The sequence below is a fragment of the Peromyscus leucopus genome, chromosome 22 (genome assembly GCF_004664715.2).
Source record: "Peromyscus leucopus breed LL Stock chromosome 22, UCI_PerLeu_2.1, whole genome shotgun sequence".
NCBI lineage: Eukaryota > Metazoa > Chordata > Mammalia > Rodentia > Cricetidae > Peromyscus > Peromyscus leucopus.
The window spans coordinates 50,132,675-50,149,591 of record NC_051081.1 but is presented as its reverse complement, the minus strand read 5'-3'; the positions used below and the strand labels follow the sequence as shown (position 1 = coordinate 50,149,591).

The following is a 16,917-nucleotide window of genomic DNA, read 5'->3' as shown; positions in this document are numbered from 1 at the left end:
GGAAATAAATGCCCGTGCTCACAGCCCCAGATGCGGGTCTCCCCAGTGATCCCCAGTCCAGTCAGGTTGACGGTGAGGACCGACCGCCATGCTTTGGGGCTGTGCTGAAGACAAGCATCTTTGCTACGTTTCCGGAATCCTTTGACTTCAGTGACCTCACGGCCTGCAGTCCCTCGCTGTAGGGAGGCCCCTTTTGCCATCTCACCTTTAAGACCCGCCATGCTTTGCCGCGGTGCGGATGGAGCCCGGCCAGTCATGTGTGTCAAAGTTGCCCGGTTTCTCTCTTGAACTGTTTCCCACGTTAACTGTTTCCTGTGAGAATTCTCTAGTAGGTGCTCCGGTTTGCACCCCATGGCTTTTTGGCGTCCAGGCCCTCACTGCCACTGTCCAGAGAGTCTGGGCTAATTTCCATTTATTAACTGGAAAATCAGGTCTCCTTTTATATGGGGGGAAATGCGCAGGCTTATTGCAATTCCTTTTCGGTTCATTTACCATTTACAGTTCGTTTCATTCTGGTTTTGCCGGGACTGTGCACAGTTCTCTTCTTCCAGGAATCACATCCTACCCAGCCGCCTTCCCTCAAATAGTCTTACGTCTAACATGCAGCCCCTCTGCTTCTCCTCCCCTCCAGTTTCTTCCAGGATGGCCTGAAAGCCGTCGAAAGCCTCAAGCCCTCCATTGAAACGCTCTCCACGGATCTCCACACGGTGAGTAGCCTCCCTCTGGCATGGTGGTGTCACCATTCAGGGCCCGTGTCTGTGACCTTGTGCATGCATGCTGGGCTGTCCGGAAAGGACTGGCCCTGTGGTCCCTAGGGGTGGTGGTGTGAACAGGCCACCCTCACACGGGCCTGCCTGTGGAAATACCTGCAGCATCTATGTGTGCCTGAGCCTTAACTTGTCTCTGCTTCGTTGGCTTTTCAAAGATCAAACAAGCCCAGGATGAGGAACGGCGGCAGCTGATGCAGCTTCGGGATATTCTGAAGTCAGCGTTACAGGTCGAACAGAAAGAGGTGAGGGGATTTAAGACTGGAGGATCCCCATTCCCCTGCCCCTCTGGGCTGAGGAATATGACGTCTGTGTCTCCCAGGGGCTCACAGTCCCCTCTGGGACTATATCTATCAGCCTAAAATTTCTTTTGCTTTTTAAATTTTAGTTTCATAAGGCCGTCTGTTTTAGGGTATTTGCTTCTAGGAACAGCAGCCACTGTGGGCCTGAGCGGCCAGGTGTGATTCCTTTCTTGCTCCAACGGATCCTGGGAGTTTCTCAGTTTGTCACATTTAAACCCTAAGTTCTGTCCTCGGACTCTGTGATTTCCCTGTTCTGCTGTGTGTGAACTCTCCCTGTGTGAACTCTCCCCAGTATGAACTCTCCCAGTGTGAACTCTCCCCAGTGTGAACTCCTCCCAGTGTGAACTCTCCCTGTGTGAACTCTCCCGGTGTGAACTCCTCCCCGGTGTGAACTCCTCCCAGTGTGAACTCTCCCCGGTGTGAACTCCTCCCAGTGTGAACTCTCCCCAGTGTGAACTCCTCCCAGTGTGAACTCTCCCTGGTGTGAACTCTCCCCGGTGTGAACTCTCCCAGTATGAACTCTCCCCAGTGTGAACTCTCCCCAGTGTGAACTCCTCCCCGGTGTGAACTCTCCCCAGTGTGAACTCTCCCAGTGTGAACTCTCCCCAGTGTGAACTCTCCCAGTGTGAACTCTCCCAGTGTGAACTCTCCCCAGTGTGAACTCTCCCCAGTGTGAACTCTCCCAGTGTGAACTCTCCCCAGTGTGAACTCTCCCAGTATGAACTCTCCCCAGTGTGAACTCTCCCCGGTGTGAACTCTCCCCGGTGTGAACTCTCCCTGGTGTGAACTCCCCAGTGTGAACTCTCCCCGGTGTGAACTCTCCCCGGTGTGAACTCTCCCCGGTGTGAACTCTCCCTGGTCTGTGGAGTAGGGACAGAGCAGGTTCCCTGAAAGCCCAGGACTGTTCTGTCTGTGAGGAGTTCACCTGGTGTAGTGGCACATGCTTATAACCCCAGCACTCAGGGCGCTGAGGCAGGGGGAGCACCAGGAGTCTGAGGCCAGCTGGTGCTACACAGTGAATTCCAGGCCAGACTGGACTATATGATGCCTTGTGTAAAAATCAAGTAAAAGATGAGAAAGGAGCTGGTAAGAGGGTAGAGGGTGAAAATGCCTGGTGCATAAGCTGGATGCCCGAGTTCAAGTCCCAGGTACGACTGTGGAAGGAAGAGCACCTGAAAACAGTTGTCATGGCTCCTGCATGCCCGGTCCGACAGGTGCGCGTCACACAAACACCAGTAATAGTAATAGTAATAATAATAATGCCCACTTTAACAGGTGCATGTCACACAAACACCAGTAATAGTAGTAGTAGTAGTAATAATAATAATAATAATAATTATTATTATAATGCCCGCTCTGACAAGTGCATGTCACACAAACACGAGTAGTAGTAGTAATATTAATAATAATAGTAATAATAATGCCTACTCTTATAGATACATATCACACACTATTACTACTACTAGTAGTAATAATAATAATGCCCATTCTCACGGGTGCGTGTCTCACACTAATAACAACAACAATGCTCTTTTAAAGATAAGAGTTGGGGCTGGAGCGATAGCTCAGTGGTTAAGAGCACCGTCTGCTCTTCGGAAGTCCTGAGTTCGATTCCCTGCACCTACATGGTGGCTCACAACCATCTGTAATGAGATCTGATGCCCTCTTCTGGCCTGCAAATACACACAGAGCACTCAAGACATAAAGCATTTTTTAAAAAAAAGATAAGAAGAGTTAACTTTCTACATGACTCCACTCCAGTGGCAAGCCACGGGTGGTTCCTGTCCATCGTTTCCTGGGTATGGTGATATCTTTGTGTCCCCACACATCACCAACGGATAGTAATGTGGCCTTTGGTATTATGAGTGTCTTTGTCTCTAGGCCATTGTTGAGGTTTGCCCTGAGCTCACAGGCTCAGGTGATCCTCCTGCCTCAGCCTCTGAGTGGTGGGATATAACGGGAATTTAACGTAATTCCTCTTCCTTTTCAGTAGATTTAAATGACCACTTAACAAAGCCTAGTTCTTAGACTGTAACTGAATCTTGTTGTTTTTCTTCCCAAATGCACTTACCTTTTGTGACCGAAGTCTAGGAGAGTAAGTACCCAGTATTTTCACAAATTGCAGAGTTTCGCATGCTTCGTTCATAGATATTTCTTCATCTACCTTAATGGCTACTTTGTTTCAGCTCTTAACGTCTCCTCTATCACTGTAGTAGATGATTTTCCTAAAGAGACCGTAGAATCTGGATGCATAAGACAAGTGGAGTGGAAAATCCCTGTAGTTTACACTCCCCTCTCATCCTGTAAGCCCTTCTGGTCCACGCTTTTCTCAGCAAGGTTGCCTCTGAGCATCTTCTCCAGAATGCCGCTTTGCAAGCGATTCCCCACAGCGTGGCGACCTTTCCTAGTCCGGAAAGTGCGAGCCTGTGATTGGAGAGCCTGAGCGCCCTGAAGCGGCTGCTCTCCAGAGCACTGGTGTGAATGGCGGAGAAGCCGGTTTTGTCTTGAGGAGGCCGTAACCCAGGAAGAAATGATGCAGTTGAAAATGCGGAGGCGTGGCTGGGTTGGCGGCCCTTGGGGTACAGAGACTGTGATGGGTCTGGCTGTGCAGAATTTGAGGTCCGAGGAAACTGGCCTCATGAGAGAGCTGTGACCGGCGGACGGTTCTGCAAAGGGAGCTTGGCGACCTGGTGGCTTTTTCCTGTGATCTGGACTAACCAGACCGTTGGCTCCAGTGGCACAGGGGGACAGGGGGGTGTCAGCCGAACCTCCTTTCTTTCCCTGGCTCTGTGACTCCCGTTAGGCCAGGTTCTCCTCCACTCCCCTGGTTGTGAGGATGTCTCTTGCGGGGGTTGCTTTTTGGTGCTGATGCTCAGTCGGTGCATGGGACAGTCTACGGACACAGTAGTGCCTAATTAACAAATGCCAAGAACTCGGATCTTCCATGTTTTTAAGTGATCTTTGTGCTGGGGTTCCGTCTTTTCCCGCAATATCTGGGCATGGCTGCGTTACTTTGCTTCCCTTTGGTTGGATTCTCCTCTGTGACTCAGAGGCTCAGGAAGCCGAGATGCTGGCTGGATTTCAGCAGCACCGTGACAATTCTGACTCTTAGAGGATGACGTGGAAGTTTGACCAGGGCCCACAGACCGTGCCTTTTTGGTTGCTAGGAGCGGTGGCTTCCTGCCTCCCTCTGTGAATCTCGCCTAGGTCAGTACCGAATGCCGCTGTCAGTAGGTGGCTGCCAGCTGCCTTTCCTTACCACCCCGTGGCTATACTTCTGTTTGGAGTCCCGGCCTTTCCCCTGGTGTCCCTCACACCTCCCTGGTTATATTGTCTCTTTCTGGAGAGGACACTTCTGGTAGATGGTAGTTTCTATCATGAAGAACCTCAGAGAAAATGTGAAAACTGAATAGTGAATACCGGTATCTGTGCCCCATGCTTGATTTTTTGGGGGGACAGATCCTTTCTGCAGCTGGCTCTGGTTAGCACTCTCCTGTAACCCCAGCTTCTTGGGAGGTTGAAGGAGTAAGGATCCTAAGTTCAAGGCCTGCTTTGGCTTCAGAGCAAATTCAAGTCCATCCTGGACAAGATCATGAGAACATGCTTCAAAATAAGTTAGCCAGGTGTGGTGATACCTATCTAGGGAGACCCCGTCTCCTCCATCACTGCGCGTGCGCGCCCCCCGGAAAAAAAAAAGGCGGCCAAGTGTGCAGCTCAGTAGTAGAGCACTTGCTAGCAATGCACAAGGCTCTGGGTTCAATTCCTAATGCCCCCAGTGCCGCTGGATGCTGCCTGCACTTTCTGTCGATCACTTTCATCTTCTATTTTCTACATCCTGTGTACATCTCCATCTCCATGCACCCATCTCAGTGAGGTCCACAAGGGGTGGGCCTGCTGTGATGCCACTGATAATGTGGTCCTGCAGGATCTCTCTCTCTCTCTCTCTCTCTCTCTCTCTCTCTCTCTCTCTCTCTCTCTCTCTCTCATCTCTGCCTCCCCTTTTCAAACGTCCCAGTCCAGTAGCCTGTGGTGGATCATGGCTTGTTAAGTCGCAGACTCTTTCTGACTCTGGTTTCTCCGTCTGGTCTTGTGACTTTTTCATGCTCAGCACCAGCTCGTGCCTGGCCTCCGTGCCGAGTCCTGAGCAAGCCCGCCCTGGTCTTGTCTGCCTCGGTGGGAGGGGGACTTGCCCAGCACCTTCAGTCCTTGTTTCTCAAGCTGTGCACAAGCACACCAGAGTAAGGTGGGCACCGCGCTCCCCACTCCGGAGTAACGATCTGGAAGTGGGGTGAGAAGAGCAACTTAGGGTGCAGTGTGAGCGCTCTAATGGAGGTCTGCCAGTGGCCACAGAGTTTCTGAGCCAGGGCTTTTGGAAGATGGCTAGGAGATGTCCCAGTCTCAGCAAGGCTGGTTTCTGATTCGGGACTAGGGTGCAGCAGAAATGCCCAGTCTTAGTCTCCACATCTACCAGCATGAGGGAGGCAGGATCTAGGCCTCTCCTGCCTCAGTCTCCCCCAAAACAGGAATAATGTTGCCCATTTCTGCAATTGTTAGGATAGCTGAGAGGTCGTTTCTGCCAAGTTCATTAACTCCTCCATAAGCAGGGACCAATTCATTTGTTCAAGTACTGAGCCCCTAGATGTGGCAGCGAACCAGGGAGGCCGCGCTCCTCACCCCACTGCGCTCACACCCAGTGCCTGAGCCGTGATGGACAACTCCGCTGCTGTCCGTCACTGCCCGCCATGTCCTGCCACACCTCAGTCCCCTCTGCCAGCCTCTTCTCTCCTTTACGTCTTGCTGTCTGGCCCAAGCCCTGCCATCCTAGTTATGGGCCCGGGACGTTCTGGCCATTTGACTCCCCGATCACGAGGGCCTCCCGGCATCACTCTCTTCTCATTCAGGCTGCCTTTTTCCGCAGTTACCCTGGCTGTCCCCACCCCCACCTTGGGATGGGAAAAGTCTCTGTGGGTCAGCCTGACCTGAAATTCCTGATCCTCTTAGCGCCCCCAGAGCCAGGATTACAGGTGTGCACCATTCCCAGCTCAAATGAGTCTTCGATGGGTTTGGTTTTAGTCTCCCATAAAGAGTCGCTCAAACGAACGAGCAGTATTTCTCCTTTCTCCTCCATGGTGTTATCCCTCGAAGGGTGGAAAGCCAGCTTTGCAAGATGCCACAGTGTTACAGTTAAACAGTACTTCCTAAAAGGATCCACCAGATGTTCGGTGCCCTCTGTATCCCACCCCACCCCCACCCCCCAGCTGCGTTTTTTTGCAGAAATTGATTGATTCAGAAGTTCCTGTGAAAATGCAGAAGGACCCAGAGTGGTCAAAACAGTCATGAAAAGGAGCCAGGTTGGAGAACCCCCATATCCCGACTTCAGAACCGGCCACAGAGCTGTAACCATCAGCACTGTGGTGGTGTGTTGGAATGTGCATGGGCGTGTGGGACAGAATTGAGTTCAGATATGAACCGTACGCTTCCGGTCAGTCGACTCTTCACCACGGTTGCCAGGACTGTGGGGAGAAGAGTGGCCTGGACACCGCTGTGTGTCCACCAGAAGTGGGGTGCATAACCTTAAATTAACTGCAAGCGGAACAAACACCGAAGAGTACGAGCTGGAGGGCTCTTCAGATGTGTTTATAAGTAGAACCATGGTCTTAAGTGAGGCGGTGGTTTCTTCGGTACGGCCCCAGAAGTTCACATTACCAAATACTCCAAACTGGGAAGAGTCCACGTGGCCTGTGCTGTGACTATCCAGCTGGCCGGTTCTGCTCAGTGCCTGCCTCTTCCTCCCTGTATGATGGCCACAGCGCCTGCCCCGGTCTCTCCTGCCTTCTATCGCCCTCACCTTGAATCCCTCTCTCGTCCTTGCCTAGCTTCTCCCTTTACCTCTGAGAGACTCTCCCTGCAGGGTGCACCTTTGATCACCTCCGTTCTTGGGTGTTTTTATTCTCTGTTCGGTTTGGATTATGTTGATTTTCATGCATTCGTTCCTTCGTGGTCTGGGTGCTACCTTTGTTTCCCTGAGAATGAATGGCGGCGCTTGCCAACTGGAGGAGGCTGGCTTTAGTCTCCGATGACTTCCGCCGTGGCTTCGTGGACGGAGCTGTGGCACCAGAGCTGGCTTCTGCTCCGCCTTTACCCTGGCGTTCAGAGGCCCTGCCCCTTAAGCAAACCCCACAATATCACCGTATCTCTCGTTTCCTCTGTGCTGTGGATCCTCGCTTGGCGGGAATCCACCGTAGACAGAAAAGGGCAGGTCTTAGCCCTGCTGTGAACTGCAGAACCTGGTTGTGAACTGTCTGTGGGCGTTTCACATCCCCAGTTAGTCTCTGCAGATCTGCCAGAATACAGCACGGGCTGGTTGTTTCCTTCTACTCTCCATGTGGGATGGGGACCTGTCAGGACTGGGCTGTGGCCTGGGTTCTGGAGAATTCAGCTGCGCACATGGATGGCCTTCTCTGGGACCGGGGCACTCTTGGTCAGGGTTGGAGCAGTTAGGATCAGTGCCACCCACCTCGAGATGGACCAGGCAGGGAAGGGAGTATTTGACCAATGCTGTTGTGTGCAGGTGTTTACAGAGGTGACCACATCCCTCCTTAGCACATTTACACTCTTATTGAGTGTTTCCCCGTTGTCCAAGAAAGAAACTGAGGTTGAAAGGCCAGATGGCTTTGTTTCTCATTTCGTCCACGTTGCAAGCAGCGGTCCTTCCCGGCACTCCACAGAACGTTCTTGCCCAAGGCTTCACCATCACAGAATCTCCTACCCCTGCCAGGGTCCAAAATAAAATCGCTCACCTCCCAGGTGGCTCATTAAAGCCAGTTTAGAAGTGGTTTAGTTTAGGGGGAGACAGAAAAGCTGGGATGGAATGGGGGCGGGGGTCATTCACAATTCCTTAGTGGGGGTTCTCTCTCTCTCTCTCTCTCTCTGTGTGATAAGAGGGGGGAATTTTATAGTAATAATAAACCATTTAGGCATATGTTTCTTTTTATGTAGTGCATTTTTTAAAAACTGGGGCTTAAACAAGATGCATTAAAAAGCAGTTTCTTGACCGAATTTTAGGACTCACAACTTCGCCAAAGTACAGCGTACAGCTTACACCAACCTCAGGGAAACAAGGAGCACGGCACGGAGCGGAACGGGAACCTGTACAAGAAGAGCGACGGGTAGGTGACCGGCCGCGAGGTGGGAATGTCTGCCGTTGGCGCCCGCGGTGCCGAGGGGGAATGTGTGCCCTCGCCTCCTGGGCTAGCGGCTCACCTCTCCCGATTTCCCCCTCTTCTCCTTAAGAATCAGAAAAGTGTGGCAGAAGAGGAAGTGTTCTGTTAAAAATGGCTTCCTGACCATATCCCACGGCACCGTGAGTATCTCTTGTCATCCCGAGTCTCTGCTTGGGGTGGGGGGTGGGGTCGCTGGTGCCTGGTGCTGTGGTGAAGATGCATTCTGAAGTTTCCCCGTTAGGAAGCGCGGACCCTCCTCGTTCGTGGGGTACCTGCAGCCTGGGTGCGCTCTTCTGGTCACGTGTGACCTGGTTACCTCCCGTGGATGGCTTCACCGAATCCAGGACAAACCGGTCACCCGGGCCACCTTTCTTTAGTAGCCTTTGACTTCCAGGAACTGTCGCACCTGCTGCACTTGCTGGCTTCAGCCTGGACACGCTCCTTCCAGAGACTTCCGCTGTCTTTAAAGGATGATCTTTCTAGTCATCAGAATTTTGGGAACCAAATTTTGGGGACTCTGTGTCTTCCTTAGAGAAATTTTGTATGCTGTGTCCAACCCCAGTCACGTTTTTCTCCCTGTCGTCCTGTTTGTAAGAGCCCAAGCAACATCATGGAGACCCACATGGGCTTGTGTGAGAGCAGAGTCACTGTCCAGTGTAGTTTCGGGGACCCTTTGTTCCCTTGCCCGGGTGACGGGAGCTGGTGCATCTGGTCTGGGTTGTCGAGGCCAAGTTGTTTGTCCTTTTGTTGAGCGTAGATGGTGTCTCCCGCGGCTGCACATGTATGTCGGTGGCGATAGCCTGAGCCTTCGTCTCGGTCTCCCTTTCCTCCATCCTAGAGTCCCCTAAAGAGGCGTAGTCGGGCAGAAGCACAGGTGGGCTTCTGAGAAACTTGCATCTTGAGAAACTTAGCACTTTTGAGTAACCAAGAAAGCGTCACTTGAGGGATGTCACGGAAGCCAAGATGATGCTGTGGGAGTTTGGGGAAGGGATTGTCCCCTTCGCTTCCGATGAGTCCATTAAGGAGAAGACACTAGAACTGATTTGTACCAAGCGTTGACATGGTCTCTGCCACCTCTGTCTCTGGACTTGGGGGAGTCAAGGTCATCTGCCTTCCCATAACCCTGCGGTTCGGATCTGGACACGCTCTTTCCATTTAGCAGGTGCACAGGTGCACAGGCCGATTGCTTTAGACTACGAGTCGCAAGCGCGTTCAACCATGCATCCTTTAGATGCAGGATGTCAGGCCAGGAGGACGGCTGGGTTTCCCCAGCCAGGCTCACCCCTCTGATGCTGTGTTTCCTTTCCGGTGTCCATTCGTCTGCTCTAGCTCTGGCACACTGCCTCGATGCAGAAATCATTGTAGCGTCAGGCCGTGCTTCCTTTCTTGCACTTAGAGCTCCCATGTCACAAGACATACTTGCTTTCTCGGGGTCCCTGAGGTGCAGGGCCTGCACTTAAACCAGCAACGGGGGAGCACAGGCCTGGTGATTCCTCGCTGGCAGGCGAGTTGGCTTTGAGTGACTTCCAGTGTTTTCTGGCTTACTCTCCAAAGGCATGAAAACATTTCTTTAAATTTTGATGGGTTGCCCCAGTTTTGGAGCAGACAGGAGTTATAATTATCGTCACCAGGATGCTGCTGGTTCTCCTTACACAGTGTACATGTTTTTTTAAAGAGCTCTGTGCTTTGGGGTGCACCCTCTCAAGGAACCCCCACTTGGGGGAGGGGGGTAAGGTACCGGGGAATGCACGGCATTCTCTGCCGCTAGCACCACTTGCTGCTCTATCTGTAGGCCGGTCCCAGCTCAGCCTCCACCTGACTGCCTTGGAGGAGCCTGGGTAGCTTGCTTCTAGGTTTCCCTTCAGTTGCTAAGTGTCTTTTTCCCTCTCTCACTGTGTTTCGTTCTGTGTGCCCTGGCAGTCAGGGTCCTGAAGGGCCGACCCTCCATCTTCCCGCGCTGCCCAAGTGTTTGCCTGTTGTCGATGTGAACGATCTGAGTCGAGAGTGGAGACTGGGAGATGCGTTATTTGACTTTGGCTTTTCAAGACGGCAGTGTGAGTGTGTGTGTATGTGTGTACGTGTGTGTGCGAGTGTGTGTGTGTGTGTGTGTGTGTGGTGTGTGTGTGTGTGTATGCATGTGTGTGTGGTGTGTATGTTTGTATTGTGTGTATGTGTGTGTGGTGTGCGTGTGTATGTGTGTGTGGTGTGTATGTGTGTGTATGTATGTGTGTGTGTATGTGTGTGTGGTGTGTGCGTGCATGTGTGTGTATGCGTGTACATGTGTATATGTGTGTGTTTGTATTGTGTGTGTATGTGTGTGTGGTGTGCGTGTGTATGTGTGTGTATGCGTGTGTATGCGTGTACATGTGTATATGTGTGTGTTTGTATTGTGTGTGTGTATGTGTGTGTGGTGTGTGCGTGTGTGTGTGTGTGCGTGCGTGTGTGTGTGTGTGTGTGTGTGTGTGTGTGTGTGTGTGTAGCTTGCCCATGTGGCTAGCAGCTTCTGCCTGTGCTTTATTACCACCATGAGCAAGGGACAGGTTTCCAAAGGTGGGAAAGTGGCGATCTAAGCAGCTCCTGGCACACAGCTGGGAATGGGCTCTGTGGGAATCGGAAGCTCCCGGGGCATGCTTGCCCAACCGGGAGAACAGGGCCTTCGGGAAGCAGGTGGCCTCTGGGAAGTGAAATTTGCTGTATTCTTCACTCCCATGGAGGCGGACAGGTCCTATCTAGGATGGGTACAGGGAGAGTCTGCACTGTATTGCCTCAGCAGGTTGTGTTTCTGGAATTGGGAAGGTCATTCTTGGGGTTAGATGCTCGGATTAGGAGTCTCCTTGACCAAGTTCAGAGCGCTGCCAACACCAAGGCCGAGGGCTGCATTGTGCTGGAAGAGATACCTGCTGCCTCTTAGGGGACCCAGCATTTTAGTGTGTGTGTATGTGTGTGTGGTGTGTGTGTGTGTGTGTGTGTGTGTGTGTATGTGTGTGTATGTATGTGTGTGTGCGTGTGTGTATGTATGTGTGTATGTAATCCGTCTGTGTGTATGTATGTATGTGTGTATGTAATCCGTCTGTTTCTGCCTCCTGAGTGCTGGAATTAAAAGTGTGTGCCACCACACCTGGCCAGCCCAGCATTTAAAAAAGTATTATTATTCACTCGGAAGGAAGAGTACAAGTTTGTGTTTTAAAGGTGTCTTAAGGATTGGAGACACAGGGTAGTGGTAAAGTGCTTGTCTTACATGCATGAGTCCGTAGGTTAAATCTGTATGTCTTCGATCAGTCAACCAACCACTCAATCAATGGCTTTTAAAAGCCTGGGGCAATTAGTAGAAAGTAGAATGGCCCGGTTACTTGGAAGGATCACCATAGCCTCTACCCTCAGCCTGCATGCTCTGAGGCTGGTAGGAGCCTCTCGATTGCTAAAGTTGCCTGTTTACCCCGGGCTGCCTAGGGAAGGAGGCCAGTACTGCTCTCCAGCTAAAGTGAATGATGACTTTGTGTTTTCAAAATGGCAGCCGGGGTGCGTGCGTGCGTGCGTAGAACTTTCTGTGTAAGTTTTCCTCACATCTGAATGAGCCAATAGCAAGCAGTTATTGAAGTGAGACCCGCCAGAGCTGGAGGTGCCCAAGATTGCCCGCCGAGTGTCTGCAGGTCCCTCTTGGCTGCCATCTTTAATAGGGAGCCTTCCAGCCTTGACTTCCTAGTCCAGGCGCAGGCCCTGGGTCTTTCCCTGTACTTGGCTTTCGTTTGCTGTGGAGTGAGAGTTTGTCTTTGGGGATAAATGGTGATCTAGGCCCGATCCCATACCGAGTTGCTAAATAAAAGCAGTTATAGTTGTTGTTGGAGGGAGAATCAGTCTGCATTGAGAATGTGGCCACCGGTAGGTTTCCCATGTTCCCGTGGATGACCCCAAACCTGTGCACCTATGCATTTTATGTGTATGGATATTTTGACTGCGTGTATGTATGTGTAATGTGTGTGCCTGGTGCCCATGGAGGCCAGAAGAAGGCATCAGGTCCCCTGGAACTGGAGTTACAATCTGGGCCACCCAGTGTGGGTGATGGGACCCCGATCTGAGGTCCCCTGTGAGAGCAACAAGCATTCCTAGTGGCCGAAGCCTCTCTCCAGTCCCCTGCCCTCTGCCCTTTGAGACTGACAAAACATGCTGTGGTCATCTGAATGTGGAGTATGTTCTGTGAAATAGACAGCACAGGCAAACGCTGGTCGGTGTTTAGGATGGTGGACATTGCCTGCTCTCGTTTTAGATAGTTAAAAACAAACAGTCTGACACACAGACACTCACTCCCTTTTGTGTGCACGTGCTGAATGACTTCTCCTGGAAGGAAAGTTTCCACTTAGGAAAAATACTTCGAAATGCTCACGAAATTAAGCTGAGTGGTTGCTCAAGCCACCCAGCCACGCCTCTGTATCACCTCCAGGGCTCAGAACCCAGTGTTAGCCCTGGAGCACGGCCCTGCTCTTTCCCTTGTCCAGATGGGGTGGATAGACCCCGGTGAGTGCCCTGGCAGAGAGGGCCCGACCCAAGGAACGCCCCGAATGCCTCTGTGTGTCCCGTCCCTGAAACCCTTCTGTAAACTAGTCAGAGTCTCCTCTTGATGGCCGTCTCTCACTTCCCAGTCATCCTGTGTTTTTCATTTGTTTTAAACAGGCCAACCGGCCACCGGCCAAACTCAACCTGCTCACCTGCCAGGTGAAAACCAACCCCGAGGAGAAGAAGTGTTTCGACCTCATCTCACGTAAGGTTCTTTGTCAGACCGTGCAGGGCTTATTTTACGTTGTTCCTGGAGAATCAGCCTGTTGAGGAATTGGTCTGAAGGTGGGCGAGGCAGGAGGATTATGAGTCTGAGGCGGCCCGTCCGGTGTGTATGGTGAGACTCTGTTTTCCAGTGACCCGCCTCTTGGGTTTCCAGCGGTGACTAGTGACTTGCCGGTACTTTGGGTTAGGATTGGCCCTTGAGGAGAGCCCTGCTCCATCTGCTCTGTACACGGAGACCCACGTTCTCCACCCTGAGCCTCGGCTCCCCCGTTGGTAAACAAACAGATTGTGTTTAGAGGAATCTCGGTCCTAAAATCTCTTCACTTGCCTTTTTTTCAAATGACGATTTTGCTGAATGGGACTTCTATCATGTATGCGTGTGATGTTTAAAGTGTCATGAATGGAGGCCGGTGGGGTGGCTCAGTGGTCAGAAGACCCTTGGCTGCCAGGCCTGACAACCTGTCTTCTGTTCCTGGATCCCACGTGGTAGAAGGAGTGGATCTATTCCCGCAGGCTGTCCCTGACCTACATACATGCACCATGGTGCCCAGAAGTCCCTCTACCCAAAACATAAACAAATGCAGTGAGGTTTTTTTAAATGCTCCAAACAGAAACGATCAGGTCTTCAATAAAGCCCTTGAACTTTAGTGATTTTTTTTTTTTTAAAGTTGTTTATTTTTCCCACTACAGAATTTGTCTTTTTGCTCCTGTGTGTTTCTCTTCTGTGGTGTGCACAAAAGAGCTGCTACCGCAGAACCAGCAATTACAGCAAATGTTTACTCAGAGCCTTCCAAAAACGGGAAAGGGGCTCATGATGTCCCAAGGAAAATCTGATAAATCGGCTTTGTCCTCGGTCATTGTGCGTGGCGTGATTACAGCTCTGGGAAGGGTGGGCGGCACAGTCTCCGGCTGAAGTGGTGCCCCCCCCAGCAGTCCGGCACAGCGCCTGAGTTTCCATAAAGCACTGGCCTGAGGGGCAGAGGCAGGTGGCGAGCCGTCCTCCTTAGCACCCTGTCCTGCGATCTGATTCACTCTGACCGCACTCCTGAGACCTTGGAGCCAGCGCGATGTGATTTAACACACACAGCAAATCCAGAAGTGTGCCGTCTCCACCGGCTGCCTGGCTCGTGATCCGGTTTCCTTTTGTCGACCAACTGCCCTGACCGGCAAGGAGGGCTGAGCCGTGTGATGTGGGAAACATCCGGGGACTGCTGGTCATTTATGCCGGTCTGGGGAGATTGCTTGATGGGTTAGAGCACTTGCTGTGGAAGCTGTGGCCATGTGTGTGCCTCTAACCCCAGCTCTGCTGAGTAAGGTAGAGGCAGGAGGATCGCCGGGGCTTGCTGGCCACTAGGGTAGCTCCAAGGTGAGTGAAAGAGCCTGTCTTAAGGGAAGGAAGCAGAAAATGACAGTGGGATACCTCCTCTGGCTACTACACACACACACACACACACACACACACACACACACACACACACACACACACACACACACACACACACACACCCCTGGGGGGGACGGACGGACGGGCTCGGGGTGTTATGCTACTTCAAGCTCCCTGCCCCTTCAGTCTGGTGGGTTCCACGTGTAGCAACGCTTCCTCTCAGAATCACGTGTACAAGGTAAAATGCTGAGCCTTGGCGACTGTTTAAAATGCGATCACCGCTGGGCCACCTGCCTCTACACAGCGACCAAAGCCCGAGTTAAAGGAAGGAAACTTGGTGATGTCACTAGATGCCTGCTGGCGGCTGGAGAAGAGGGTTTTGCAACCCTTTACCTCTAAAAAAAAAAAGTAGCCTGTGAAGAAGTGGCTGTTACCCTGGGTGTAAGATTCTCTTGGTAGCTGGCTGAGCTCGGGGGCGGAGCCTTGGGCATCACACCAACGTGGGTACAGCACCTCCACCCCCCAACGGTCACCTTCAGCATGACCGATGGGTCCCCAGCATGGGTCCCCAGCAAACAGTGAGGAGCTGAAGCAGTCACTGCAGAACCTTCCTTCCTCCTGAGTGCCTTTGGTACCAGGAGGCATGCGCATAAGAAGGACTCGCAAACCCCGGGTAGGTGTGAATTGTTGCATCCTGAGGATGTGGGAGAAGCGGCTAGTGTGTGAGTCTGGTTATGCCCCCCCCACCCCAGCAGTGCCGCAGACAGACCTCACCAAGACCCAGCTGTTGACTTCTGCCCTTCTCATGCTCGAGAATAACCCCCACCCACCGAGAGGGCACAGCCTGAGTTGCTCTGTGAATCTGGCTGCGGCACCGTTGGCTGTGGTGGCCATTGCAGAGCCTTAGCGGTGTTGAAAACCTGTCTCACCCACTTCCTCGGCTTGCTCCTCAAGGGGCAAAGTTAATTCCAGCCCTGCCTGGTTTTCAGCTCAGCCGATAAGATTTTCAAAATGCCCGATTGCTCTAGGAGCGTCGCTTGATGTGGGAACGCTTTACGTGGGGCGGCCGGGCCTTGAGTTCGTGTAGAGACGTGTAGAAGTTATCAGGGGACATACACCAGTGGCTGTTGCCCTGAGAAGGTGAGGGGGGACCTGGTTCTGCACCCCAGGAGTCCCCCTCCCCCCTTATCCTCACCCATCGTGAAATCCGCTCAGAGGATGACACACTGAACTATCCCAAAGGGGGCTCCCCGTTATGATCAAGAGGGCCGTGGGAATGCGCCCCTCGAGGGGGATTTGTCTGCCATCAAGCCAACCCTTTGGGAACTTGTCCAGTCTTGTACCCTCAGCCTGACTTCCCTTCTGGAAACCCAAGTCCTGAGCCATTGTCCTTGGCCACACAGGCACCCTAGGAAGGGTGGTGGTTAGAATAATGAGATAACTTGGCCAGTCTCCCGAGTGGGATGGAGCTCGGAGATTCCCTGGTGGCTTGCCTTTCTACAGCTCCAAATGCTTCTCTTGTGGCAGAAGCTCATGGAACCTCCCTGTCTTCGGTGGATCTCCAGAGAGCCCGCAGGGAGAGCGTTAGGTGGACATTGTCCCTCGGAATAGCCTCCCACTTCCCCAGTTCCCAGTCTGAACACCGGCAGCATTAGTCAGCCATCAACCCAAGCCGCACCCGACCTGGCTGTGAAGGAGCTGAGTGTGGGCACAGGGCCCCGGCATGCCCTCCAGGCACAGCTTCCCGAGAACTCCGAGGTGCACTTGGCAAGCTCCCAGCTCGAGCTGTGGACCTGCCCCTCTGGCCCTCTTCCTAGGAGGCTGGGCTGGGCTGGGCAGTGCCCGGGAGTAGGAGGAAGTGGTCACGACTCTTTTCTCACTTCAGTAGGGTGCAGTCCGGTGTTTGTCTAACTTGAAGTCATTCTCTTGGCCTCTGCCCCTCTCTTCAGTGGCAGGTGGGACATAGAACAGCGTCGTGCCGCTCACCTTGGCATTGACAGTTTAAAGAAACAAACAGAAACCGAAAGCAAAACCGACACTTGGACCCTCTGCTCCAGACCTCACTTGTGTCTGCTCTTGATCCTTGGCCACCATCCAGACAGCTGATCCAGATCCTCCTAAGTCAAGGACTGGAAACTACATTGAAGAGCTGTGTCCACTCCTTAGATGTTTAAAAAACATTTGTGTGTGTGTGTGTGTGCGCGCGCGCGTGCGTGCACACCCATCTGGAGACCAGAGGACCACTTGGGGGAGTTGGTTCTCACCTTCCACCCTGTGGGTCCTGAGGTGTCAACTCAAGCTGTCTGTCTTGGTGGCAGGTGCACTCAGCTGCTGAGTCACCTCATCACCCTCTGCTTGCTTTTAGGGTCCTAGGTATTTTATTGTGACACCAAATGTCACTCTGTTACCTGCAGAAACTAAACTTCATTTTCTCCTCTTTTCAAATGTAGTTTTCTTTTTAACTC

The 16,917-nt window shown here is 52.3% G+C and overlaps 1 protein-coding gene across 1 annotated transcript in view; it reads left to right on the top strand.

Moving 5' to 3' along the window:
• Asap2 (ArfGAP with SH3 domain, ankyrin repeat and PH domain 2) overlaps positions 1 to 16,917 on the top strand; it is a 165,694-nt gene that overhangs the window by 104,242 nt on the left and 44,535 nt on the right. The window contains 6 exon segments of the mRNA XM_037198170.1: positions 632 to 707; positions 926 to 1,012; positions 3,156 to 3,164; positions 8,135 to 8,238; positions 8,363 to 8,432; positions 12,961 to 13,048. Coding sequence (XP_037054065.1) covers positions 632 to 707; positions 926 to 1,012; positions 3,156 to 3,164; positions 8,135 to 8,238; positions 8,363 to 8,432; positions 12,961 to 13,048 — 434 coding nt within the window.